Source organism: Malania oleifera, chromosome 4, assembly GCF_029873635.1.
Source record: "Malania oleifera isolate guangnan ecotype guangnan chromosome 4, ASM2987363v1, whole genome shotgun sequence".
Lineage (NCBI taxonomy): Eukaryota > Viridiplantae > Streptophyta > Magnoliopsida > Santalales > Ximeniaceae > Malania > Malania oleifera.
The window spans coordinates 55,693,844-55,720,626 of record NC_080420.1 but is presented as its reverse complement, the minus strand read 5'-3'; the positions used below and the strand labels follow the sequence as shown (position 1 = coordinate 55,720,626).

At 35.0% G+C, this 26,783-nt stretch overlaps 1 protein-coding gene across 1 annotated transcript in view; it reads left to right on the top strand.

Annotated features, from left to right (window-relative positions):
* Positions 1–26,783, top strand: part of LOC131154044 (RNA cytidine acetyltransferase 2-like) — a 58,331-nt gene that overhangs the window by 18,063 nt on the left and 13,485 nt on the right. Inside the window, exons 9-18 of the mRNA XM_058106519.1 lie at positions 930–1,028; positions 6,582–6,718; positions 7,002–7,099; positions 10,778–10,901; positions 11,047–11,134; positions 11,234–11,333; positions 11,420–11,472; positions 24,845–25,021; positions 25,115–25,152; positions 26,173–26,266. Coding sequence (XP_057962502.1) covers positions 930–1,028; positions 6,582–6,718; positions 7,002–7,099; positions 10,778–10,901; positions 11,047–11,134; positions 11,234–11,333; positions 11,420–11,472; positions 24,845–25,021; positions 25,115–25,152; positions 26,173–26,266 — 1,008 coding nt within the window. The remainder of the gene's footprint in view (positions 1–929; positions 1,029–6,581; positions 6,719–7,001; positions 7,100–10,777; positions 10,902–11,046; positions 11,135–11,233; positions 11,334–11,419; positions 11,473–24,844; positions 25,022–25,114; positions 25,153–26,172; positions 26,267–26,783) is intronic.

Here is a 26,783-nt window from a genome sequence, read left to right as displayed (position 1 = left end):
TTACTACCAAATTTTTGGGCTTGTTAGTGAGTTGGCATGAAATTCTGAAAACCTAATTTTTTAATTTATTTCACATTGTAAGTACTAAGTAGAATCTTATGATCCACGATCTGATTCTACAATCTGATCCTGTAGATCCCTCCAACGATCCTACGTGGGATCTTGATTCTAATAACCTTGGTTGAAAAGAGTAGTTATGGCAGCTTTGAGCTCAACATTATGATTATACGCTCATCATTTTTTTGGATTGTGAATGTGTGGTTTTTTACATTACAATTTAGGCTGAAAAAGCGCCTAGATTAAATGCGGAAGGAGATAGATATGATTCTATGAAAATGCTCATTGCAGTTCTCAACAAAATGCTTTGGTGTTCTTGAAATTTGACAGAGATTCTTCAGTCTTGATATAGCCGTTGCCATCCAATTTTTTTTCTTATGAACACATGTTTCTTTTGATTCGCTTTTTGGATGAAAGGACAGCCAGTAGGGTTCTATTTTTGTATTTACATCTCTCTCTCTCTCCTTGCTATCATGCTATATACAAATCTCTTTCTTAAATAAAACATGCTGTTATTCATGGATGGCTTGTTGTCCTATAATAATGACCAACTTAATCTTCACATTGAAATTCATCTTTCTCTGCAGCTTACACAAATATGTTTCTCCCTGTATGTTTGACAACTTGATACTTGAAATTACTCAGATTTCTTAAATTACACATGAAAAGTTTTATCATTAAAGAATAACTACGTGTGAAGTATTTTCATTTGTTATTGGAAAGGCAAATCTAGATTGTGACCTGATTTAATGCAGCTCTTGAGATGGTTATTAGTGTGTTTTTAGTTTGATGCACGTGTATCACCAACAGTTTACTGCTGCACTCTTCTTGTTCTTCCAACTAAATTTTTTACACCCAACTTTTTACTGCAGGAGCATTTAGACTACGATGTGGTGAAAAGTTCCAATCCTGAGTTAAAAAAAGCAACTATTCGTATTAATATCTACAAACAGCATCGGCAAACTATACAGGTTAATGAGTATGGGAAGATATTTATTTTTTTAATACTTTGATTCTGTCCTTTGTATTTAATCCATGTTTATTTTATTGTTTTGTTGGAAGTGTTCCATATTTTATGGTTATATCTTATTGTTTTTGTTTTGTGATAAATGAAAAAGTAAATATTCATTAAGCGGACAGAAAGGGGGTGCCTAACCCAAATATGGCAGCTCAAAAGGATGTACAGAGAAAAAAAAATGTCGAAGAACTGAATCTAAGACATGAGATCTGCAATCTGGTGAAAATTTTCCAGAGCTTGGAAACAAAAGGAAAGAGTTTTCAGAGCAGCATCTTAGTTACTGTACAGATCATTCCTTATCTCCAAAAGGTCTCTTATATCTGTCTCTGCAAATATACCAAAACACACAAAGAGGAACAATTCCTGCACCCTTGTAGTGTTTACGGGCCTTAAGCTTCAACTGAGGAAAAAAGAAGATAATTTTATGGTGTCACTCGAATGAGTTCGAATAAAGCAAGAGCCCAAGATCTTATGTTCAGTTTGGATTGATGACATTTCAGAGAGCCAAATGCTCATTCCGCATAGCTGAAATGATTGAATTAGGGCTTTCCAAAGGAGACTGGCCTTTTTCATCACCACTAGGGCTTTGAGGCCTAAAGGAGAGAATCAACAAGGGGATATGGATGGGTTGGGGACAGAACTGGAGATTGCTTTGGAAGAGTTGGTCTTTGGATTCGGAAGAGTTGGTTTTTGGAGCCAAGTAATTGTGAATACCGAATAGTTAATTCCAGTGGAGACCCAAGGATGGATAGCAGAATTGGGGTTGGCAGGCATATCTGAAGGAATAGAGATTGACATTGAGGGGTTGTGGCAGTCTTATGAGGGCCAGTGATCAGAGGGAATCTTGTTAGAGGAGCATCAATCAGTAGAAAATCGGCATAAGGTGGCTTGTTTTGCATTAATTCCTCAAGATTTGACGTGGGGCTGCTGGAGTGAGGGAAGCAGCAGTTTGGTTCGTCTGTGCTGAACTGCATGAGATGGTATTGACTACTGCTGCTCTTCTCTTGGAAGAGGAGAGTAGTTGCCTTAGGAGATGGCTTTCCTTTGCTGTTAAAGAAAGTGCAGAGGTAAGGAAAATAGTGGGGCTGTTCTTGATAGGCTCGATGAGAGGGTGTGCCTACCATTTGAGGATATGAAAAGTAGGGGAAGAGGAGAGAGGAAAGAACGTGAAAAAGAAACAACAGCAGTATGAACAGAAAATTGGAAAGGTTGGGTTGCCTTGTGAACTATGACAGAATAGGGTGAGAAAGCAAAAGAAATTGAGTGGAATACAAGATATAAAAATGAGGGCTTTGTGGAAATAATCTTTAGATATTGAAGGCTAATGTATGTGTGTATGTGTGTGTGTGTGTGTTTGTTTTTTTACCTTCTCTCTGATTTCAACTATTGGTGTGAAATTGAGCAGTATATGGGGTGTCAGACTGCGAATCTTTTTTAGAGACTGTTGGTTCAACTGAAGGAGTTTATGTAATGTGGGAAACAAAGATGCTTGATCAGCAGGATGTCTTTTTAGGAGTTTCCATTTATTGTTTGACCGAGTATATAAACAAATGAGTTAATATGGTTTTTGAATGGGGGTATGCAGAAGAGATGAGGGACTTCTTGTGGAAAAAAATGTGCATTAGTAAAGGAGAAATAGAACCATCTATGGCCCTTGGTGGGAGACTTAAACACAGTTCTATGTCTCCATGAGAGGCAGAGCAGACAACATGTGCTTCTGAGATTTCATATGTGAAATCCCGCAAGTGATTTACCTTTGGAAGAGGGGCTGTTTACATGGTCTATTTTGGGGATAACCTCCCTTATCTAGAATTAAAAATTTCATGATTTCAGCTGGATGGAAGGAGCAGTACTGGAACATTGCCAAATCTTCTTCTCAGGCCAATTTCAGATCATCAACTGATTTGGTTGGAAGTTGGGGACGGGGAGTTCCTTTTCTTCCTGTTTTGAGAATGTGGCTCAGGGCGGATGGTTTTGAAGGCTTGGTGGAAAAGAAGTGCATGAGGTAAGAAAATTGTGGAAAGGAATGCTGGTAGAGCAGCACATTCGTGCTGTTTTGAGTTTTAAAATAAAGGGTTTGTATTTGGAATGCATGAGGTAAGACCATTGTGGAAGGGAATGCTGGTAGAGCAGCACATTCATGCTGTTTTGAGTTCTAAACTAAAGGGTTTGTAATTGGAGTGCAAGAAATGGAACTGGCAGGTATTTGTGGACTTAAAATGTTACGAAGGCGATCCTTTTTTTATGCATTAAGTGATCTGGACAGAAAAGAGGGGGGGTGGTATTTCTTCCCAGGAGAGGGAAGGAGATCTATGGTGAAGAAAGATCTGGTGAATGTCTATGGAAAAGAAGAAATCTTGGAGGGAAAAATATGGAGCCCTATGTTTAAGGAGGGGATACAAGTATGGAAATTTTCCAATGGAAAACTTCCATAGCAAATACAACTATAGTAGCATTCCCATATGTTTCTTATCTAGAGGCTCATGAGAGATTTCTTTTGGTCCAATACAGTGGGAAATAAGGGGTATCATCTTGTTAGTTGGGATATGGACCTAATTTTGAGGGGTTAAAGGATTGGTAACTATCTGAAAACATCTCTTTAACTGGAAAATTGGTATGGAGGTTCCCTTTAGAGATTAATTCCTTATGGCACAAGGTTATTCGAAGTAACTCCATTGGAATGGGTAGGACCATATGGCTTGATCAAAATGCGAGAATTTTCAAGGCTCAAACAACTTTTTTCCTTTTTGTGGGATAGAGTTTGTCTTACTCTATTCTTTTTGGGTGCATTCTAAGGATATTTTGGGGGGATTTTGTTCAATATTTTGGGGAGGAATTGGTGGGCTGTATTATTGTAGATGTCTTAGTTGATTCCTGGAGGATGTTTTTTCCTCCATACATTATAATTTGTTTCACTTTATTGAATCAAAATTTAAATATGTATGGATGAGAGATATAAAATGTGTATAATTTTAAATCTATGTATAAAATCTATATTATATCACTTATAGAGTGTAAAAGTTGTAAAATTAAGAAAGCTTGATTAGGCACCCTATTGCGAAATTCAAACTCAACCTGCCAAGCTACTCGAGCTTGACTTGAGCTTGAGTAGAATCAAAGCGGAGCAAGGTTATTATTAAAATCAGGATCCTTCCTACATAGGATCACTAGTATGGTTTGCAGGATCGGATTGAGGATTTGTAAGATTCTCCTAAATACATAAATAAATATGAAAAATGGCTAGTAAGTGTTGAAGACTCTAAGATTTCAAGTATCTGTGGTAGGGCCTTCATATTGCAACAAGAAGAAAAAATGAAGTGTTCAAATTGTTGCATTCCTAGCTTAACCAAGCTGGCTTATAATGAAAAATGAAATAATTACCTATAAAAAAGCAATAAAATAATTTTTAACACAACCAATCAACAAACAACCATACAACATGAACATCCATTTTTCTATTTTATAAGAACTCTTAGCAAACAAAAGCTAAACTATAAAGCCATCTTCTATCTTAAATGTCAGCATCCAAGCCACCAGTTAGTCTCAATAGTATCACTAAGAAGACTCGTCATCAATGACTTAATCAAGGCCACCACTAGAATCATCACTGTCACTATCATTATTATTGTTAAATGCATCGAGTATTATTTATCTATCTTCATTCTTAGCGTTTAAAGTTTGCACCACTTAATAATTGCCAATGAACCAAAAAAATAAAATTTTGAGTCATAATTTTGCTAATGTAAACCAAGTCACTTTCTTAGTTGTCCATTTCATGAAAAGTTATAGAGGACAAAATCCAAGCCTTTATGAAAAGAATTTTGGTAAAGATTTTAAAACTATGAAAGAATGTTCAATGTTACGATCCCACCATGATCCTACTATGGTCCTATTGATGCTTCTATGATACTGCTATGAACCTGCCAATTTGCGACTCTATGTCAGGTTAGGATTGTTTTAGTAAAGTAGGATCCTATGGTCTGGATTGTGTTTTTAACAACCATGAAGCAGATCAAGTTATAGAGGAAGTCAAGCCAATTTAGCTTGTGAGACAACTTGACTAACTTGCACCCCCCTAATGTATGACATTTTGTAATTTGCCCTCGTGCTTTTATTTGCACCTCCTTGAGTCCTTGGTGCCCTTAATAATACTCTATCCTTCACTTATAAAATGCATCTGTGGCAGTAACATGATCAATACTTGTGCTAAAGTAGTTGCAGGAACAATACTCATGCTACAGTTTCATGAGCAGTGAGATGCAATTTTTTTTTTTTTTGGTGGGGCACTTTTTGATCTTGCACGACTTGGCAGCAATCTAGATATCAATAAGCAGCTAGAGAATTTTAAATTGGGAGTTAGGAAGCCTGGAAAAATTATTCTTGTGGGCTGATTTTTGTGGGGCTGGAGTCCTAGCATTTACTCAACTGTTGTGGGACCAAGGTTTTAAATTTCAATATCAACTAAACTTTCAAGGCTTAAAGTATGAAAACTTCAATGGAATTTTTATGTCGATTTTTTTTTTTTTAATTTTAAGAAATGATGGACATTTGTAGTAAAGCATGGGAATTTTTTACGGAACTTTAGAAACTGTGAATAACATTATACAAGAATTAAAACTGGAATATTGTAAATTCAATACATCGATGATAGGTATATGAGGAATTTTTTTTACAGAACTTTAGAAACTGTGTATAACATGATACAAGAATTAAAACTGGAATATTGTAAATTAAATTTATCGATGATAGGTATATGATGTATAATGTGCATAATTCTAATGCAATAAACATATTTAACTTTAGGAAAAGATTTATTTAAAAAAATATTGGACTTGAATCTCTTAACTTCAAATTGAAGAAAATTTTGTTCCTAATTTTCAAAAAAAATTCAGAGAAATTAAGACGTTTCATTTAGTTTTGGAGATTTATGGAAATTTCAATAGAACTTTTGTAAGCTGGCCACTGATCATCATTTTGATTCTGAGGCTGGTAAGGCAGAAATTTCATCCATTTTGTGGAAATTTAAGACCATGTGTGGCAGAGGGGGACCGACTATCTGTGGAATTAGTCTGGACTTGAAAGCAAAGATAGATTGGGCTTACCTTGTTAAGCACAAGAGTTCAAAATGCTTATGCCTTGCTGTTGATGGCTCGCTCCTCCTGGCTGGTGCAGATGCTGCAGCATTTTGCCTCTCTAGTCTCAACTTTGCTTCTCTCAGTACAGATATGAAGTTGTGATTGAATCAACACAAATATTTGCATTTATTTTTCTCCATCACTTAAATTGTTCTATCTTACCATCTTTGCCTCAAAATCAGTTTTGATAGTTGTGCATAATAGTTCGAAATTATTGAATATTTTGCAGCTGATAGTAGTGGTGTGAATTAAACACGGGGATTTTTAGTATTCTCGTTTGAGGTGGAGCTTTTGAGAACTGCATCAGAATAGCTTTCTTGTTTTGCTCATGCTAAAATGCTTGTTTTGTTTCTTTTTTCGTGCCCTGGCAGTATATACATCCGCATGAACATGAAAAGCTCTCTCAGGTAGAATTGTTGGTTGTTGATGAAGCAGCAGCCATTCCATTGCCAGTTGTGAAGTCCTTGCTTGGTCCTTATCTGGTTTTCCTTTCATCCACTGTCAATGGGTATGATTGCTTGTTTTTTTTTTTTTTTACCCCATTATTGTCCATTGTTAATTTTTGTTTTCTTAATTTGATCTTGTCATGAAATGTATGCAAGACACTGTTGGTTCTCTATATGAACTGTCCATTTCCTTCTTGAAGGACCTGAATCATTGTTAAAACTTTGATTATTTTCTGGCCTATTTAGTTTTTCTTTGGAAAACAAGGAATCAAGCATTCTTTAGCGCGTTATTTTGATTGAAGTTGATTTTATTGTATTTTTGAATAATTCTCTTTTAAATTTAAGCTATGAAGGCACTGGGCGTTCTTTATCATTAAAACTTCTGCAACAACTAGAAGAGCAAAGCCTTATGCCAGCTAAGAATGCAGAGAGCTCTGTCTCTGGTATGTGATGCCTGAGTTTTCTTTGACTCTGATCTCTTAATAAAATATCATACATGTAAACCTTTTGGTTACGGAGCCATTTTCACGTTTTGCTAGACAGGCTGTCTCAGTTGTTTCATAGCAAGTCTGGGACTTTTCAGGTCACTTGTTTAGAATAACTATTTTTGTTTTCAGAGATTAACTTTTATGTAATGTTAAATATATAAACCACAAATAAATTCTAGGCTGCATCATGAAGTGCATGTATACATTTGGTTACGTCAGTTTTCATAAATATAAATGGGATGGTAGTTCTTTTAGCCTTTAGTTCTTAGAATCTGACGTTGGGTTACAGGATTCCAATTTGCTTTCCGAGGGCGCGTAACATTTCCATCTCTGATATCTTTGCACTGCTTCCACCATAATGGAGCAACAAGAAATTCTTTTGCAGCTGCTTCTAACACCATGTTACTTCTGCAGATAGTATTTAATTCTTTGTTGTGTTTATTCTTTTGCCTTCTGGTGTGCTTGTTATCTTTAAGTTAAAAATTCAGTACAAAACCCAACAAATTCTTGATCTTGTGTCTTGGAGTCAGCAACCTGTCTCTAAAGAATATTGTTTAGGGCCACTTTCCATTACTTTGGCCTTTCCAAATTGGATCATTAGGCCAGTGTTTTTTGGGTTTGCTTGCACATGGCTGAACTGTCTGAAATGAATTTACCTCTGTTTGTCTAAATTGTTGCCAGTTTTAACTCATCATGATGTATGCAATTGATTTCAGGCTTCTATTATGTCATTCATAATCTCACTTTAATAAGAAAAATGAAAATAGAAGGTAGTATACAAATATAGTTGATATTTTGGTGTGGTTTCAATGATAAAATGCAGTTAGGCCAAAGCCACAGCAGTCCACTGTATACATGGGTTTATTTCACTAATCTCTATTGTAGAAGTAGGATCTTTGGTGTTAATAGGGTGCATGATTGGATTCTGTTGCTAAAAATTGAGGTCTGAATGAGTTGAGGTGGAAGAAATATATAGAAAATGAAGATATTTTTTGATTATAAGAAGAATTATAGAACTGTAGAAGAGAAATTCTATCTAACTGTATGGTTCATTCCAAGAGGCCCCAGGTATCATCTGGTTAGGAAGGAATTACTCCAATATTTCGCCTACTCAAGCCTCACCAATTTCAAGGACTGGTGATTTTGTTACTACAAAGATGATTTTACAAAAATATGCATTTTCTTTAATCATGAAGGTCTACATTTAAAATATTATGAACACAACTAGCTAATTGTTGTCATCAGAGTAGCGTGATTGTTGGCATGGGTTGTAAATAGTTTGGCATTGGTATCATTAGATTGTTAAGGTTATTCTGAGTGGAATTTACAGTAGGCCTAACAGGTTTTTGGCTGAAGGTGAATGGCTTTTGCTCGAAGTTGGTCTAGTGATGCACCTAAATTGGGCCTTTTTAAGTTTCTTGTCAGACGCCTGCTGTTTTTATTTTCTTTTGAACTTTAGTGTACTGTGAAGCGTCAACTTGTGTCACTTATTGAAACATTTAGGGGCTGTTTTGGTATCATTTCTATTTTCGGTTTTCTGTTTTCATTTCTATACAGTGAAGAAACAGGTTATGGAAATGCGTTTGTTTACAATGCTGATTTTTGTTTCTGTCGACGGTTTTCTACTGTTTGCAAAAAAATTGAAAACTAGATTTTATAACTTTCAGTGTTTTGGCAACTTGTTGCCAAAATATTTTAATATCTAGAATTATTTTTTAAAATTGAATCAATCATTTTTTTATCCATATGTTTTAATTAATTACAATAAAAGAATGAATTTAAAGTATGATTAAATTAAAAAAAAATCCATAAAATTTCAAAACAAATTTAAGATGATAAAATTCATTTAGCAAATTGTTTTACTATATTTCAATTGTCATATACAATAAGGAGCCATTTTGTATAACTGCCAAAAATTAGAGAAATGAAAACCGGAAGTGAAAACCAAAAACCAGAAACTAAAAACTAAAAACCTGCAACTTGTTTGGTTAACATTTATAAATCTATTCAAATTAAAAACTAAGTTAAAAAATGCTCATTTTTATCTTTAAATTAAATAATATTATAAAAATATGATTAAAATAATAAATTTACAAATAATACACATTGAAAATATTGCTATAATAAAAATAAAATTTATTATAATTATTTTACTTAATTGTTCTACTTTCAAAATTTACTTTACAATAAAAAAAATTATTGGACATGACAATTGAAAAAATAGTAAAAAACAAGTATTTTGTAATAGACTTTATTATTATTTTTTGAAATTTATGTATCTTTTTCTTATAATTATATTTAAATTCATATGATCATTTAATTTTGATTTTAATTTAAAAGTGTATAAAATGAATAATTTAATTCAAAAAAACTATTTCTGGATATTTAAATTTTTGGTAATAGGTTGCCAAAATAACTGAAGATTTTCAGTTTTTTGGCTAACTGAAAACTGGCAACAGAAACATAAAACTAACAATATAAACAAACGTGTTTTTATGATCTATTTATTCACTGTGAAGAAATAGAAACAAAAAACAGAAAACAACAACGATACCAAACAAGCCCTAAGATTGCTCTTGTAAAGAGAATTTTGAAATATTATAATTAAGTAAAACAGTTATAATAATTTTATCTTTTATTATTATATTTTTAATTTATATTAATTTGTACTTTTATTATTTGAATCATATTTTGCAATTGTTGTTTGATTCGGTGACAAAAATGAGCATCTATTTAATCAAGTTTTTAACTTGTTTTAGTTATAGAAATATTAACCAAACAAGTTGTTGGTTTTTGGTTTTTAGTTTCTGTTTCTGGTTTTTAGTTTTTGTTCTAGGGTTTGTTTTCATAAATTTTTACAATGATACCAAACAGCTTCTAAGATTCCAAAATCTCATGTGCCAATTGAAGATGGTCTTGCAGTTCAGTGGCTTATCTCCTAGATCCCACAAGAATGGTCATTTTTTAGGATAAAAAAGAAGATATATTAAGAGAAACAGAGAATATACTGTGATACGAAATTTTCAAAAAGAAAACTGAAAAATAAAAGTAAAAAATAAGAAAAATAAAGAAAATAAATAAATAAAACTAAAATTAACCAAGAAAACCCCTCTTTAAGCCTTTCCATCATAGTTTACCAAACACTTCAAATCTGTTGATTCCCTCTGACCCTTCACCTTCGATTTACCAACATCAAACTGAACTTCATTTCCTCCACAACCAGACAATTGAAAGCCAGTTTATTCAACAAAATTTGAGCTTGAAAGTCCTCAGAAATCTCTTGAACTGGAGTGGGCAGTATTACACCACAATCCTTTTGCCTTTTAACTGTACCATCATCATAAAAAATACTTAACCAATCCAATCCTTCCATTGGAGGTGGCGGCACATAAGTTAAATCTGCAAGACAGTCAGAAGAAGAGTTAGACATATAGTCTTGCTGATCCCACATCTTGGGGGAGATTTTATGTGTGTTTTGAGGGTCTGTACCCATAAAAAGATGATGGTATGGGTCAGTTATGTTTGTCTATATTTTTTATTCTTTTTAATAGACTTATTGTGGATATTTAAACACAATAATGGACAATTTTTAATGGTTTTTTGCATGCTTAGTTCTTATCTCCTCTTATTTAGGTCGATCTTTCAAGAAGATTGAATTGAGTGAATCTATCCGATATGCTCCTGGTGACCCAATTGAATCTTGGCTTCATGCTTTGCTTTGCCTGGATGTTACAACTTTTATCCCTCACATCTACAGGTTGGAATTTACATATTTCATATTTTTTCCCTTCTTTAATCTTATTTTAGGGCACATGATCTTGAGGGAGGGAGGTGAGCAGGGAGTTGGGAAGGGGATGTATGAATTTTATTATCTTCATAGATGTTCTATGTTGTTCATATAGGTTACCTCCCCCCAGTGATTGTGATCTCTACTATGTGAATCGGGACACACTGTTCTCCTACCACAAAGACAGTGAGTTATTTTTGCAGGTAAATGTGCAAAATATATATATTCCATTTTTGATTTTAGGGATTGTATTTTTTGCGCTATTTTGTTAATGTGTAGCTATTAATTGTGTATTCTTGCAGCGAATAATGGCCTTATTTGTTGCTTCTCACTACAAAAATTCTCCAAATGATTTACAATTAATGGCTGATGCTCCAGCACATCACTTGTTTGTGCTACTCGGTACATTTGTTCCCTAACAAACTGTTTAATCTTTGCTTTTTGTTCAAGATGGACTTATACTTACAGAGTTAATACTATATTTGTAGGCCCTGTGGATGAATCAAAAAATCAACTTCCTGATATTTTGTGTGCTATTCAGGTTTCTTCGAATTTCTTATCTGGCAGACATAAAATTTTCCTAGTTCTTTGCCCTAGCTATGGAATTTATTACAGCTTGAAATATGCACTATGATTATTGTTATTTTAGTATTTCCCACATCTGTGTTTTTATGGTTTGATATATGTGTACACACACACGTGTTGTGGTAGCCTATTTTTGCTTCTGTGGACAGTTCAAGCTGGCAAATTGAGGTTAGATTAATTATGTACCTGACTCATCTCCATCCAATGCTTTTTCAAGCTACTCATCCCCCCCCCTCTCTCTCTCTCTCTCTCTCTCTTGTTCTTTCTCTCTCCTCTTGTTGGAAAGAGGATCCAGCTAAGTCATCCCATTGGATTAACTATGCCCAATGGGTTACAAAAAAGAGGACTTCCCTACCTGATTTTAACTGCACCAGTGTCTAGACATCTTCCTCAACTGAGTCATCCCCTTGCTGCCTTTAAGTCTCCCTGAAGTTCATCCCCAATCATCTCGTGCAGCTGAAACCAGATTTTGCATTCATGTCATTACAAATTTGATTTTTGAGTTCCTAACCTCTACTGAGTCATAATCTTCCAAATCCTCTGTGCTAAAAAAATTCGCATCAGTGCTCGGATTAACTTTTGGCTTCTGTTAACTATTCTTCCTTACCACATTACCAACATTTCCGCTTTGGGCTTCTCTCCTTGACAACATTGTCTTTATTTTGAGGATTTGGACTTAAGGGCTATTGTTATGTTTTTGGGTCTAAACTTGACGTGGACTATGCACTTGTACCCATGACCAATGCAGAGTGACTATGCACTTGTATCCATGACCAATGCAGAAAAATGCTATAATTAAGTGTCTAGACTCAATTAATGGGCCAAGCATCTTTATAAATATGTGGATCCACGTATATTCATGGGAGAGAAGATGTCTTCATCTTTGCTTTGGTATTGGATCCAATACTTGGCCTCATTGTCGGCTTTGCTGCTGGTTGGTTGGGGAATTGTCTTTTTTGGAATACAGTGTGTCCTGCTGGCAGTGCTGTTTTGATATTTTTCTTATTTAGTTATTTATATTTTTTTTCTGAGGATTTCTTATACTCCTTTTCATGCCTCCTCTTCTCTTCAATAAAATCTCTTCTTTTTCTAAGCTGCGCCACAGCCTTATCCGTGCTTTTGTCCATAGAGGCTGTTTCCTTGGACTTGAACGCATGCAGGTAGATCCGGTGGCCCTAGTTTCTGCCTTTATCAGGAGGCGCAGCCCCTATGCTCCCATACCACGCTTCCCCAGGAACTAATTTTTTAGGATTTGGTCAGCCCTAAAAAAATAAAAAATAGGATATCTTACAAACAGACCTAAGGGTGGCATCATTGCAGCATTTAAGCATTCGAAATATGCTGGGGTTGTAAGTGACAGGGTTCAGCCTTGGTGCTCTACAAGCTTCAGAAGCTTGGTCCTAAAGCCCCTTTGCATGTACAGCTTACTTACATTACCTCCCTTGTTCCATTTTAAATTTGAAAAAGGCTTCTTCACGACAACCACAGTGCTATCACCCTTCCACCTTTTAGGTGTGTGCACTTCATGCTCTACCACCTTGTCTCCTGCACACTGGTGGAAATTCCACCCAGATTGGGATGCCCTCCAAGTCCAAGCTCCATCATCCCAGTGACCAGAAATCATTGGTCTTCGCGAAGAATGTTGCCCTTTTATGAGCAATATAGCTGACTATGGAAGCATCCTCAATCTGCCCTTAGTTGTCATCTACACAGATCTTATTATATTCTTATAATTTTTTTTTTTCAATAGAAAAAGGAATCCATTAAGAGGGAAGACAAGAATTTACAAGGGGATGGGGACATCCTCCTAAAACAAGTAAAAATTTGCAATAAAGCTCCCCTTCAGTCGCTTTGTATATCTGACAGTAGCAATTCCCAAGAAAAACTAATAGTGATCCCAAAAGAAGCAAGGAAAACCACTCTATTTACAGAAGACATGAGGAAGTAGCTTTGCACTTGAAAATCCTGGCATTCTTTTCAGTCCAAAGAGTCCAAAAGAGGGCGAAGACAGCGATCACCATATTGCCAGCCCTTTCTTACTCCTAAGAAGCCTCTTTAATGCACCTTAAGGAAGGTATCGGCCATTCAGGGGAGCACCACAGGCTCTCCAAAGAATAAAAACAAAAGGACCCAAAGCTGCTTAGCCACCTTACGGTGTAGGAACAAGTGTCAATGGTTTCATTTGACTCAGAGCACATGAAACACATTTTTGGAGTCATAGCCTTATAAGGTCTCCTTATCTGCAGCAAGTTGTTGGGTACTAAGCCTATAAATGGCCAAAGTCCACATGAAAGCTTTGATTTTGAAGGGAACCTTTGGTTTCCACATGAAATTATTCAAGGGGAAAGAACAAGGGCTCGAGGATTTTGTGGAGAAAGAACCACAATCCCCAACCCAAATTCTCAGGTCTTCTCTCACTTGTGGAGAAAAAGAATCCATTATTCTCAAAAAGTTAGTCTAGTCAACAATCTCTCTCATTGAGATTTTTGAGAAAGTGAAAATCCCAAGAGATCTAAGGAATCGAAATCTACTAGAGCTATTAATTTCTTCTTTTGCTTGCATAATACATCCAAGGTACTGAAATCTACTAGTACTAGTAATTTCTTGATTATCAAGTTTTATTTTATCTCCAATACTCCTCCTTACATTGCTGAAATTATATTTTATATATTCTGTCTTATTTCTACTTATCCTAAAACCCTTGATTATAAAGTTATTCTACAAAGTCCCAACTTAGATTCTACTCCACTCCTAATTTCATCAATCAAAACAATATCATTTGTGAACTACATGCATGATGGGATCTTGTTTTGAATATTCCTAGTGAGTTCATCCATAACTAAAACGAAAAGATGAGGGCTCAATGTAGAACCTTGATGTACACCTGTTGCAATTGGGAATTCTTTAGACTCTCCACCTACAGTCTTAACACTAGTCATTACTCTATCGTCCATATCCTTAATGACAACAGTATATCCAGTGCAAATTCTTTTCTTTTTAAAAACCCACCAAAGAACTTCCCTAGGTACCCTATCATAAGCCTCTTGGTCAATAAAAACTATATGCAAGTCCCTCTTCCTTTCCCTGCACTTTTCCATTAACCTTCTTAAAGATAAATAGCTTCTGTTGTTGATCTCTTAGGCACAAAACTAAATTGATTCACCAACCCATGTTTCTAATCTTGTTCTTTGTTCAATTACCTTTTTACCACAGCTTCATCGTGTGGCTTATAAGTTTGATTCCACAATTTTGAAAAATCGTCGAAGTCATTCTGCCAAGACCTAGGACTTTCTATGGGTTTAGATCAAGAATGGGCTCAAGCATTTCCTCCAGCTCAAGGGTTTGCTCAAGCCTTAACTTATCATGTGCTGAGAGAGATTTTTACATGGAAGGTGACTGGCTTTGGGTTTGAACCTTTGTTTCTTGAAAAAAGATGATTGAAAGCCTCTGTTGTAGCTGCTCTTATTTATTTATTTTTATCTCCTTCAATCAAAGTATTATATACAGTAATCCTTAAAATGGGGTTAATTCTTCTTATAGATGAAGCTATTTTTATGGATTGTCTCCATTTATCCTTTCCTCTCTAGACCTCTGCTCCCACTATATTTCTTTCATTTCCGTAAGAGATTTAAAATCTCCTCTCAATTCCACCCTTCTTGTTCTTTCCCCAGTTGTGAAGATTCTTCTTTAGCATTGAGTTTTTTGCTCCCATCTCCCTCAACTTCTTTTTCGGCAATTCGAAAGTGTTCCCTTGCTCCAATTTTTAACACTCGACTTCTCCTTTTTAACCTGGAAGCTAGTTGCAAAGAAGGGGAACCTTGTGGACTATTTTGTTTCCACTAATCCTTCATAAGCCCTACAAATTTGAACCACATATTTTGGAATTTGAAAGGAGAATCCTTCCAATGTATCCCTCTACAACCCAAATAGGAGTATGATCTGAAATGAGTTGAGGTAGAGCTTTCTGGCATATGGCTGGGTAGATTAGATCCTTTTCAGGAGATAGGATAAATCTGTTAAGTTTGGGGAATTTCAGGTTCTCTCCATAGCTTGACCAAGAGAATCTTGCTCTGTTTAGTGGTAAATTGATCTAATTATATTGGTGTATGAAGTATGTGAAACTATGCTCTGCAGGGTTGATGCAGGAGTTTTTATTTCTTTCAGAAGAGAACTAGACTATGTTAAAATCACCGTAAAGGCACCATGAGGCTGCCCATTTTTTAACTAGTTTTGAGTGTTCTCACCATAGCATTAGTCTACTCTATCATCAAGAGGGTCGTACATGACTGATGGAATTAATTGTCCAACCATAGATCACTGATTTCATCAGAAATGAGATGGAGTGGTTTCCGATAACTGTAAGGACATCTACTTTTTGATTTTGAAGCAAGGAGTCTCTAAATCACACGATCCATTGGTTCTTTAGAGAAAATGGGCTATATGGGCCTGGGTTGAGTGGCACAACCCTGCAAGCTTCCTTCATCCTAGTGCTGGCAGGAAGAAGTCAGCCTTCTCAACTGATATTGATTTTTCTTGCATCAGCTACTTCAGATTTCAATCTGCTCTATGAACATCTGTGGAAAAGCCTTTAAGTTCTTTAGAAGCCCATATTTTTGCACTAACACTCACCTCAATATGTGTATGCCTTAACTAAGTCATGAAAGGCACAATTTTTTGGTTGAGGCATACGCCCAACTGCAAAAAAGTGCTCATTTGGGAAGTTACGCATTTTAAAATATGCATTGGGGCGTTTTTGCTTGAAAGCACATTGAGGTGCACCTTGAGAACGCCTTTTAGAACCCTGGTTTGAAGGGAGAGAATATAGTAAAATTCAAAGATAAAATCAAAGCAGGTGAGTGGATAATAGGGAACAAGGTAGATACAGACACTATGGAATGAAATGGCTAATAGTATTGAAAAGATAGAAGAAAGAGATTTATGCAAATCCAAAGGAAGATTCTCGGGCAGCAAAAAAAAAATGATGGTGGGATCAAGATGTTCAAAAAGCTGTGAAGACAAAAAGAACCTGTTATAAAACATGGCTAAATTCTAGAATATAGAGCACATAGAAAAGAGGATATAGAAAAGAAGCAAAAAGGATAATTAGTGAAGCTAAAAATAGAGCTTATGATAACTTATACACTAGATTAGATACAAAATAAAGGGGAAAGAGACATAAACTGGCTCAAGTTGGAGAAAGAAAATGCACTGATTTAGGCAATGTAAAATGTATAAAAGATGATAATGATAATATCTTGGTTAAAGAAGAAATAAAAGAGAGGTGGCGAAGCTACTTTAATAAATTGTTCAATGAAACCAAGTTAAAAGCCTAAACCTACAAGTGACAAATGAGGAAAAGACTCGAAATCTGACATTTATTTGCAAAATTAGAGTCACTGAAATTAAGATGGCTTTAAAAATGATGATAAGTGGGAAATCTATAGGACCAGATAGCATCCCTAGTGAAGCTTGGAAATGTCTAGGATAAAAAGGAAGTATATGACTAACTAATCTAATCAACACTATTATAAAATCTAAGAAAATTCCAGAGAAATAGAGGACAAGCATGTTAACTCCTATACATAGAAACAAGGTGATACTCAAAACCATAATAACTATTGTGGAGTTTAACTTATGAGTCATATGATGAGAGTTTGGGAATGGGTAATTGAAACAAAGAATAAGAATAGAAATGAGTATCTTGGAAAATCAATCTGGTGTTATGCTTGGGAGATCAACAACAGAAGCTTTTTTTCTTCTAAGAAGGTTAATAGAAAATCTTAGGGAAAAGAAGAACGTCTTACATATGATTTTTATTGACTAGAGAAAGCCTATGATAGAGTACCTATGGAAGTACTATGGTTGATCCTAGAAAAGAAGGGAGTATGTAGTAGGTATATTGATGTCATTAAGGATATGTATGATATAGTAATGAATTGTGTTAGGACTGCGGGTGGAGATGCTAAAGAATTTCCAATCACAATAGTTGTATGCTTTGAGCTCTTATCAATTTGCTTTATTGACAGATGAACTACTAGGAATATCCAAGACGAGATTTCTTGGTGTATGTTATTCATAAATGACATTGTTCTGATTGATGAAAGCAACTGTAGACTGTAAACAAAATTGAATATGCGAAAAGTAATTTCAACCAGAGGAATATTGAAGATAAAATTGAGCTTGATAATCAAGAGCACTAGTAGTTTTCGATATCTATTAGTACATATAATTAAAGCCCGTTGAGTAGGAGTTCTTTGGGACTGCTGTGTGATAGTAGGATTTCATTAAACTTAAAAATAAAGTTCTATAGGATGACTCTAAGATCAGCATGCTCTATGTATTAGAGTTGCCCAACAACATATTCAAAAGGTAAAATGCTGAAATGCAAATGTTAAGATGAATGATTGGTAAAACATTGTAGGATAAATTGATGAATGAACATATTCGCAGGAAGTTAGGGATAAATTAGTAGAAGGTAAGATAAGGGAGGGACGACTTAGATGGTTTACGGACTGTTTAGAACCAGTTATGCAGAAGTGTTTTTGAGAAAAAATGCTGAATTTAGTAAGTGCTGATAATAAGTGTTGAACTGAAAAAGTGCTGAAAGTTATAAGTGGTGTTTGGTTGTGTTTAAAATAAGTGGTATTTGTATACTTTTATTATAGGATACTATATAATTGTTTTTAAACAAATTTCAAATTACAAATATTTATATTTTTTAATTAAAAATTTCATTTATAATTAAAATTTAAATATTTCTATGAAAAAAATAATATAAGATTATTATTTTAAATTAATAATAATCTTGTCATTAATGTATATTTATAACATATTTCTATCATATTAAATTATGATAAAAATATTATTAATTAAATTTAAAAAAAAATCAATTTATTTCATGCCAATTTAAATTAATAAATAGTTCTTGTCAATTTAGAATTCAATTATAATAACTAAGATGTATTTTTAAAGTATTTTATATAAAAATATTAATAATTAAAATTTAAATAATAATATATTAATTTTTAAATTAAAATTTAAATATTTTCTTATTAACTAGAATAATATAATATTTTTAATTAATTAACAATAATGTTGTTATTAATGTATATTTATAACATATGAATGTTGCATTAATTTATATTAAGAATAATATTAATAACTAAATTAAGATTTTTATTTTATTTTATGTTAATTAAAATTTATAGATGGTTCTTTTTATTCATTCTGTAATTTAATTATAATTTTATTAATAACTAATGGGTTATAAAGCATAATAAAATAATATAAAATTAATTTTTAATCAATACTTATGTTAACTGTTTTTTATTTATATTTAAATATTTTTATTAAGTAAAAATAATATAATATTATTTTTTGATTAACAATAATCTTGTTCTTAATTTATATTGATAACATATCATTATCATATTAATTTATGTTAAAATAATATTATTAATTAAATTAATTTTTTTTAAAAAAAATTTAATGTTAATTTAAATTAATAGGTGGTTCTTCTTCTTCATTCCAAAATTAAATTATATTTCATTAATAACTAATATATTATACTACATAGTAAAATAATATATGATTATCTTCTGATTTATTTTTTAAATATTATAAAATAGTCACTAAATTTTCTTATATTTACAAAATTGACCTTGCCTATGAATAGTGTGATTTACAAGTGGCTCAAAATTCACTTAAGTAGTTCTCAAAAAAGTGGTTCTAGAAAAGCACTTTTTACCGTAAGTGTTTTTTGAGTACAATCCAAATGCCACTTCTTTGTAAATGTGCTTATTTTAAGTGATAAGTGCACTAAGCAATTTTTTTTTTTTAAAATGCTCCCACCGGGGGCTTAGGCATTTGAAATGTAGGTCAAGTAGTGTACCAAGAGAAGCGAGCTAGTTTTTGTTAATGGTACTAGAAGAAATAGGGGTAGATCTAAACTTACTTGGATTGAGGCTGCAAGGAGGGATTTAACAGCTGTTAAGCTAGTTGAGGATGATGCCCTCGATCACGAGTTGGCGGAAAAGGATTCATATAGCTGACCCCACTCAGTAGGATTGAAGGCTTGTTGTTGTAATCATGTAATTCTTGACTTTTTTGACACCATTCAGTGTGGGTGATTTCCTTCTGGTTGTATGTGCTTTTGTGGTATCCCCTTGATGCCCTCAATGGATTTTTTTTTGATGATAAAATATAAATAAATTTAGTGATCTAAGGTTAGAAGTACTGCAATAGCCTTGAGAGAAGTTGGTCTTGCAACCTCCGTGGTTACTCACAATGGGCTTATAGGGGGATCTCACCTCAAAGAAACTCCTCCTTCTCATTTTTCCCTTCTTTATCCTCTTTTCCTCTCATTTATAATCCTTTGATAGTCCCAAGCTGCCCTTTCCTCTGGAAACTTCATGTCAAAGGTTATGCAAGGAATATATATGCCTTGGGAATGAGAATAGATTGGAAGGCCTTGACTAGAGTCTCATCAATGAGAACTTTGCTTAGTAGTTGGAAAGGCCTTTCGAGATTGATGAAATTACAAAATACAGTCTTTGACATGAGCAGAGACAAGTTTCGATCCAGATGTTTTTTTATGGCTTTCTTTCAAGATAATTAAGGTGTGTTGGAAGTTGATATTCTAAATTTTTTTTAGGAGTTCCATTGCAAGGGTGTGGTGAATAGTAAAGTGAATTCCACATTTATTCCCCTTCGTCCTGAAAAAGAGTGAGCTAGAAGAGTCAAAGGCTTTCAACTGATCAACCTTGTTACTAGCATGTATGAAATCATGTAAAAAAAAGTTTTCCAGTAGACTTGGCCTAGTCTTGGGGGACGTTATCACTTTGGCCCAGTCTATTTTTATCCATGATAGACGAATCCTAGATGCAATGCTAGTGGCTAATGAGGTGGTAGAGGATGTGTGGAGGAGGGGTAGAAAGGGGGTTCTTTGGAAAGTAGATTTTGAAAAAGCCTATGATAGGAGATTGGAGAGTTTTAAGAGGGTATATTTCTCTTTTTGAGGGCCAAGCTTCTCTCATTTCTGTCTTACTCTTTTCTATTTGATACCTTTCCTTGTTTAAAATGGAAGTTGCCAAATCTTTAGAGGTTCATGGGGGAATCCCTTTGGTTGGGTCATGGGAAGATAGTAAAGACCATCTGATTGGTTGGGATGTGGTTTGCATGCCTAAGTCGGGGGGTGGAGCATGGGAATGTGGTATCCAAAAACATCTCACTTATAGGCAAGTGGCTTTGGAGGTTCCTTGTGGAAGTGGATTCCTATGGCATAAGATGATTGCAAGCAAGAACTGGATCAAATAGGATGGGTGGGAGACGAGCAGTGGCATCATCTCTCCTATCCTTGGAAATTTGTGTCCCAAGTTGCTAGTAAGTTCTTTCCCCTTTCTAGTTCAAAGTGTGCAACAGCAAAAAAAGTTCATTTTTTGGGAGGATGCATGGGTGGGGGAGTCTTTGTTGGTGCTGAGAATTCCTCATTATTAAGCTTTTTTTACTTCATAATGCTCCCATCAGCTTTTTCCATTTTGCGGAGGGGGGTTCTTTTCTTGGGATTTCTTTGGGTATGTTCACTTCTAAATATTTTCTCTCATACTTTTTGAAACCCTTCATCCCAAAACTTTTTTCATTGGAATCACAACCTTCTGAGGGCAAAGGTGCTCGAGAAGATTCAAGCTTTTGTCTAGACCATGATTTTGGACAGGATTAACATGCATGATTTGCTTCAAAGGAGAGGGCCCTGTAAGTTTCTCAGTCCTTACATGTGTATTATGTGTTGTGAAAGCAATGAAATAAATGCTCACCTCTTCGTGCTCTGTAGAGTGGCATTGCAGCTTTGGAATGCTCTTTTTTCAGTGGTGGGGAATAGTGGGTGACTCCAGGAAAGGAGGTAAAGCTGTTTTTGGTTAACTTATGGGGTTTTGGAAAGAGGAGAAATGGTAGAGCTCTTTGGGGTGCGAATGTTTTTGCCATTCATTGGACCTTGTGGACGGAGAGGAATGCCAGGATCTTTAAAGGCTGGTCAATCTGTTCATGGATTTTAAGGATAGAGCATACTTCCTTGCCTTCCTTAGGACTCTTTTGGTGTCTACCACTGTTGGACCTCATAAAAGACTGGGGGCAGCGCTTTTGTAATGGCTACCATGGTGTCTTTTCTGTTTTTTCAGTTTTCTTTGCTGTAATATTGTTTCATCCTGCTTTTCTGCTTCCTGGGGAGGACTCCTTATCCTCTAAATTCATGTACTCCGGTTCTCAGTCATATTTAGTAATATTGTCTTCTTTTATCCACAAAAGAAATTCTCTTTTTGACGGGATAAAGGTCACTGGTTGTGATGCCTGAACAAGATAGATTCTCCATTGTGTTCCTCAAAAGCTCACATAGCTAAAAGTTGTGCCATCAATTTCTACTAAGTTAGTCCTCAACCTCTATGGTAGTCAACAGCTTAAGATTCCCTTAACAGATTCCATTCAAACCTGAACTTTAAGCAGTGGGAGTTTCAAGTCCCATAACAAACTTTAGAGCATACTTCCTGCATAATTTAATAACAAAGTAGTCAGGGACTCAGGGCTAAGAAATCAGTTAGTTTTGGTTTGATTCAGGGCAAAGAATCAAGTTAGTTTGGTTTAATTGGACAAAAGTGGCAATAATATAAAAAATTTTTGTATATCTTTTAATAGTACTTGCATGTTTGCTGGGTTATTTGAAGCCTTGAATGTAAGAGCTTAAGAAACACAATGTATTTTGCAAATATATACATCGGCTTGCCACTGGAAATGAGGCTGATAAATTTGGAGATTAGTAGTGTGGATTTTGAAGATGGTCTAATCTTTTCTAATGAAGGGAAATGTAACTAGATTAGGTACTATGGTCTACTCTTTATTTCTTTTTTCTGGTTATTTAATGCTGCTTGAGTTTAAGAAGGCTTGAGAGAATTCAATGCAATCTTCTTTATGTTGCCCAAGGGAAGAGTATTGCTTGCATTTAGTTAGATGTGAATTAATTTTCTCAAGTAATAGGCAAGGACTGGGTATGCATCAGCTAGGCCGTACAAGCAAAGAATTATTGAATATTAGAGGTTGTTTGTCATCTGGATTCTGGAAGACTAATTATAATTGTATGAGGCATATTGAGACTAAGAAATTAGTGTATGCATTTCTTCCATTTGTTCCCCAAATGTTGTCCAATGGGTAAGCTTGCTCTCAATCTGGGGAAGACTGAAGATTCTAGATGAGTTTTGTGGTTTCCATTGCCTTGCAAGTTCCTAGTGATATCCTGCAATATCATTCTCTAGTTATATATATACATACACACGCATAGAGACACATAAATTTCCAAATTTAGTACTCTACATTAATATTTTGCTGGAATTTGTTTGATGTGTCAGCTGGATATGGATAAAGCCATTGAGTGGGTATGTTGGAACTTCTTGCTGTATGAGGAATTGGATAGGGTTTGTCAGATTTGGTGCGGTGATGCAAGACTAGATTAAGAAGCACAACCCACTCTTACATATTCAGTTCTCGTTAGTGGCTGCCTTCTTGGTTGTTTTAGTTCTTCCATGGGCCCTAGACAAGGATACCCTCTTTAGTGATTTTGGTTATGGTTGCCTGACGAGCTGCTGTGTATAGAAGTTAAAGCTTGCTTCTTTCAAATTTTTAGATGGGGAGGAGCTGGGACGATAATGGTGTATGGTGTCGCACCTCCTACTCGTAGGAAGTACAATTACCTTATGTGGGGCTGGGACATAGTAAGTTCGAGGCAATAGGATGAATCTCCACAAGGGAGGCTACAGGATGAATCACCACAAGAGAGTTGATCCCTTTAAGGGAGGTGTAGATGGTAGGTGGTTGGCTAGTATATTGGGTTGTATTGTGCGATCTCTTACTTTTTTGTACCTGAGTCGTCTAAAAGAGCTAGGGTCAAGGATAACAGAATGTGGGATATTTTTGTTGAGATATTAAAGACAAGGAAAGCAATTATTTATCCAAGGAAAGATGTTTACTTTTATGAAGAATACATTGTCTAATCTTCTTATTTTTGTTGTCTTTGTTTTCTATTCCTTGTTCGGTGTGAATCTAGAGAATGTGTGAAAAACGTTCTGCGAAGTGTTTTGGGGAAAGAGTTCAAATATGTAGTCAAACAATCTATTGCCCAATATGTAGATTGGGAATGGAAAATTTACTTTGTTCTAGCATGACAAGTTTTGTGGGGAAGCTTACTTGATGGACTATTTTTCTGTCCTTTTCCTTTTGTCTAAGAATGTGAATGCTCTGGCTAGTTTGTGTTGGCATCCTCATAATGGCTTACTGTTAATGTGCCTTATGTATGGAATGAACAAGATTTGGAATTAGAGGGTGTGTCTCAATAGACATTGACTTGCTCTATAGTTTGGGCCTGGGCAAGTGAGCAGAAGATTATATGGGAATTGAGTAATGGTTGCTGTTTTGTCTTATGATATAAAATCATAAAATAGGATCATTGAAAAAGACATTGCTGTGCCTGGGCAGGCAAAAACTGAAGGATTTGTGCTCCCTAGGAAAACTAGAGGACTTGTGATCCCACTGAAGTGCCTCGCTGTTGTTTGTTTTTACTTTTTTTGATCCATTGGGATGGTTATTCAGCCTGGGCTTAACAATGGTTGGTAGCCTATTGCTCGTACTCTTGTTGTTCCCTTTCCCAAGGTTAGAAGTTGGGACCTCCAAGTTAAAATCTTGTGCTTTAACCACTGGGGTGCCTCTATTGCCTTTTTCCTGCTTGGAAGATTGTGTGGAGGAAGATTTAAAGATTTTATTCTTAGACAATTTTCCAAAAAAAAAAAGGGTACAAGTAATAGATATTGAATATAAGCTCATCTGGAACAATGACTTTTAGGCTCTGGTGTTCTTTGCATTTGGTTTCTTTGGCCATGGGAATCCAGTGGACTGTTGTAGGTCTTTGGAAAGTGGTCATACTGGTGTGGAAAGGAAGAAAACCTTACCTCTGATCCCTCCCACCATCTTATACTAGTGTTGGGGAAAAGGATTAGGATTGCTCTTGTAGGAGAAGAGTCTTTGGTTACACTGTTGAAAAGGGTAGATGGTCAAACTGTTCTAGATTTTGCTTATATTTTGTTTTGTAAATCTGTCATTCGGCTAGCACTGCCTTGTTGCCTTTTACTTAATTCCATTTAACTTCTACTGGAAAAATGATGCTTTTCTTATTTGATGGGAACTTGATTTAATTGCCTTGTGAATGCCTCCAACTTTTATCACTATTATTGTAGTCGAAACTTTTTTTCTTTTTATGATGCTCACGATATTATTCTGTCATTTGTGCACAGGTCTGTCTTGAAGGACAGATATCTCGTAAATCTGCAATCAAAAGTTTGAGCGATGGTCATCAGCCATTTGGAGACCAAATACCATGGAAATTTTGTGAGCAGTTTCGAGACACTGTTTTTCCAAGTCTTTCAGGTGCTCGCATAGTACGCATTGCCACCCATCCAAGTGCTATGAGGGTAAATCTCTACTTTATGCATGCCAAATATAGTTTGTGGGCCTAGAAATTTTTCCGAAAAATCTTCTGAAATTTTCTTCTTTGTTGATGACAGCTTGGGTATGGTTCAACTGCGGTGGAACTTTTAACAAGGTACACAGTCTTTCACCACTCAATACCCCCTCCCCCTCTTTTTGTTTCAAACTATACAGTGTACTAGACCTTTTTCTGAATGTTGATGGTGTTAAAGAGAAGTTGAACACTTGATCCATAGCACATGCGTTAAAAGAATGAAAAAGGATTACTTCTTGTTTTTGTGGTTGGTCCCTCGCTATGATTGTGAGTGATATAAACCGGGCTAAAATATTGAATTTTAGTGCAGGGATCTCTTTATTTCCACTTTTTATGCATTTTGCGGCTAACTGAAGCTACAAGTAGCATGCTTTGTGTTCATTTGGCTAGCAATTAGAGGATTAGATTCTGACAGTAAATAAGGAACTTTAGCAATATAACATGTCATAGAATAGGAGTTCTGAACATATTTTGTATTTTGTTGTGCTACTTGTGAACATCTGTGCTGGTTTGAAAATGAAAGTTAATCAAGTTACACTCTTCAAACTGGAAAAGAAAAGAAAGAAAAGTTGAGCATTTCACTCTGTAGTACCAAAATAGAGAAAAAATCTGTTATTGTTATTCTCTGAAGGTACGGCAAGAATGATCCAACCGTCAAACACAGCCTGGAGGTTTGAGTAGATGATGCTGGAAGCAATATTTGCTGTTTTTCTGTACAGGGAAGTTTTACTAAAATATTGGAGTAGCTCAAAATTTTGTGATTCCATTCAAGCTGGATTGGGTTATATATTTTGACAAAAAATAGATATATTGAAAAATAGAAAAAAAATGCATAGGACAAGACATCCTCCTAAGAAATTCCCACCAAAAAATAAAAAGGTACTTCAATATTGAGCTGTTAATATTGTGGTTTTGGAAAATTAAAATGCGAGATGAGGCGAGTGGCACCTCTATTCCATGGCAACAATGACTATAAGCACTCAATGATATGATAGAAGTTTCTTCTGTAAGAATCTCAATTGTGGGCTAATATTATTTGTGATTTTACATATAAAAGAATCTTTTTTGTGGGTGAATAAAATATATAGTTTGTGTTTTCAGGTACTATGAAGGACAGCTGACTCCAATATCTGAAATAGATGTTGAAAGTTCTGTGAATACAGCTCGTGTCAACATAACAGAAGCTGCGGAAAAGGTCCATGTAATTCTAGATCTGTTCTTTTGATTCCTTTTTGGGAAGTGATACTTAGTTTTTCTTGCTGTATACAAGTTATTTTATTTATATGATGTGTGCTTACCTTAAGAATCATGTTATAGCTATTCCTTGCTTTTAGTAGATGAGAAAACCATCTGCTTGTTTATCCTTTGAACATCTTCTGGATATTGTCGTCATTTATTGTGAAATTATATTTTTTTCGAGAGGTTGCCACCATTGTCTTGTGCAATGGTAAAACCCTTCAGCAGCTGTCTAGCACCAGTGTAGAGGCATGAGTAATAAATTTATGCACATTTTGAGTATTGACAGTAGTCTAATAATGATCTATTTTGTTTGAAATTGTAAGTCATCAAAATCATCAAACAAATTGCAAGGGTAACCATTGCACAAAATTGAGTATGGATAATGAAGGGTGATATCAATGAGTTCTGCTCATCTGCCCCAAAATCTACTAGAAAATCTAAAAAACTTGAGGCTTCCTTTAAGACCAATTAAT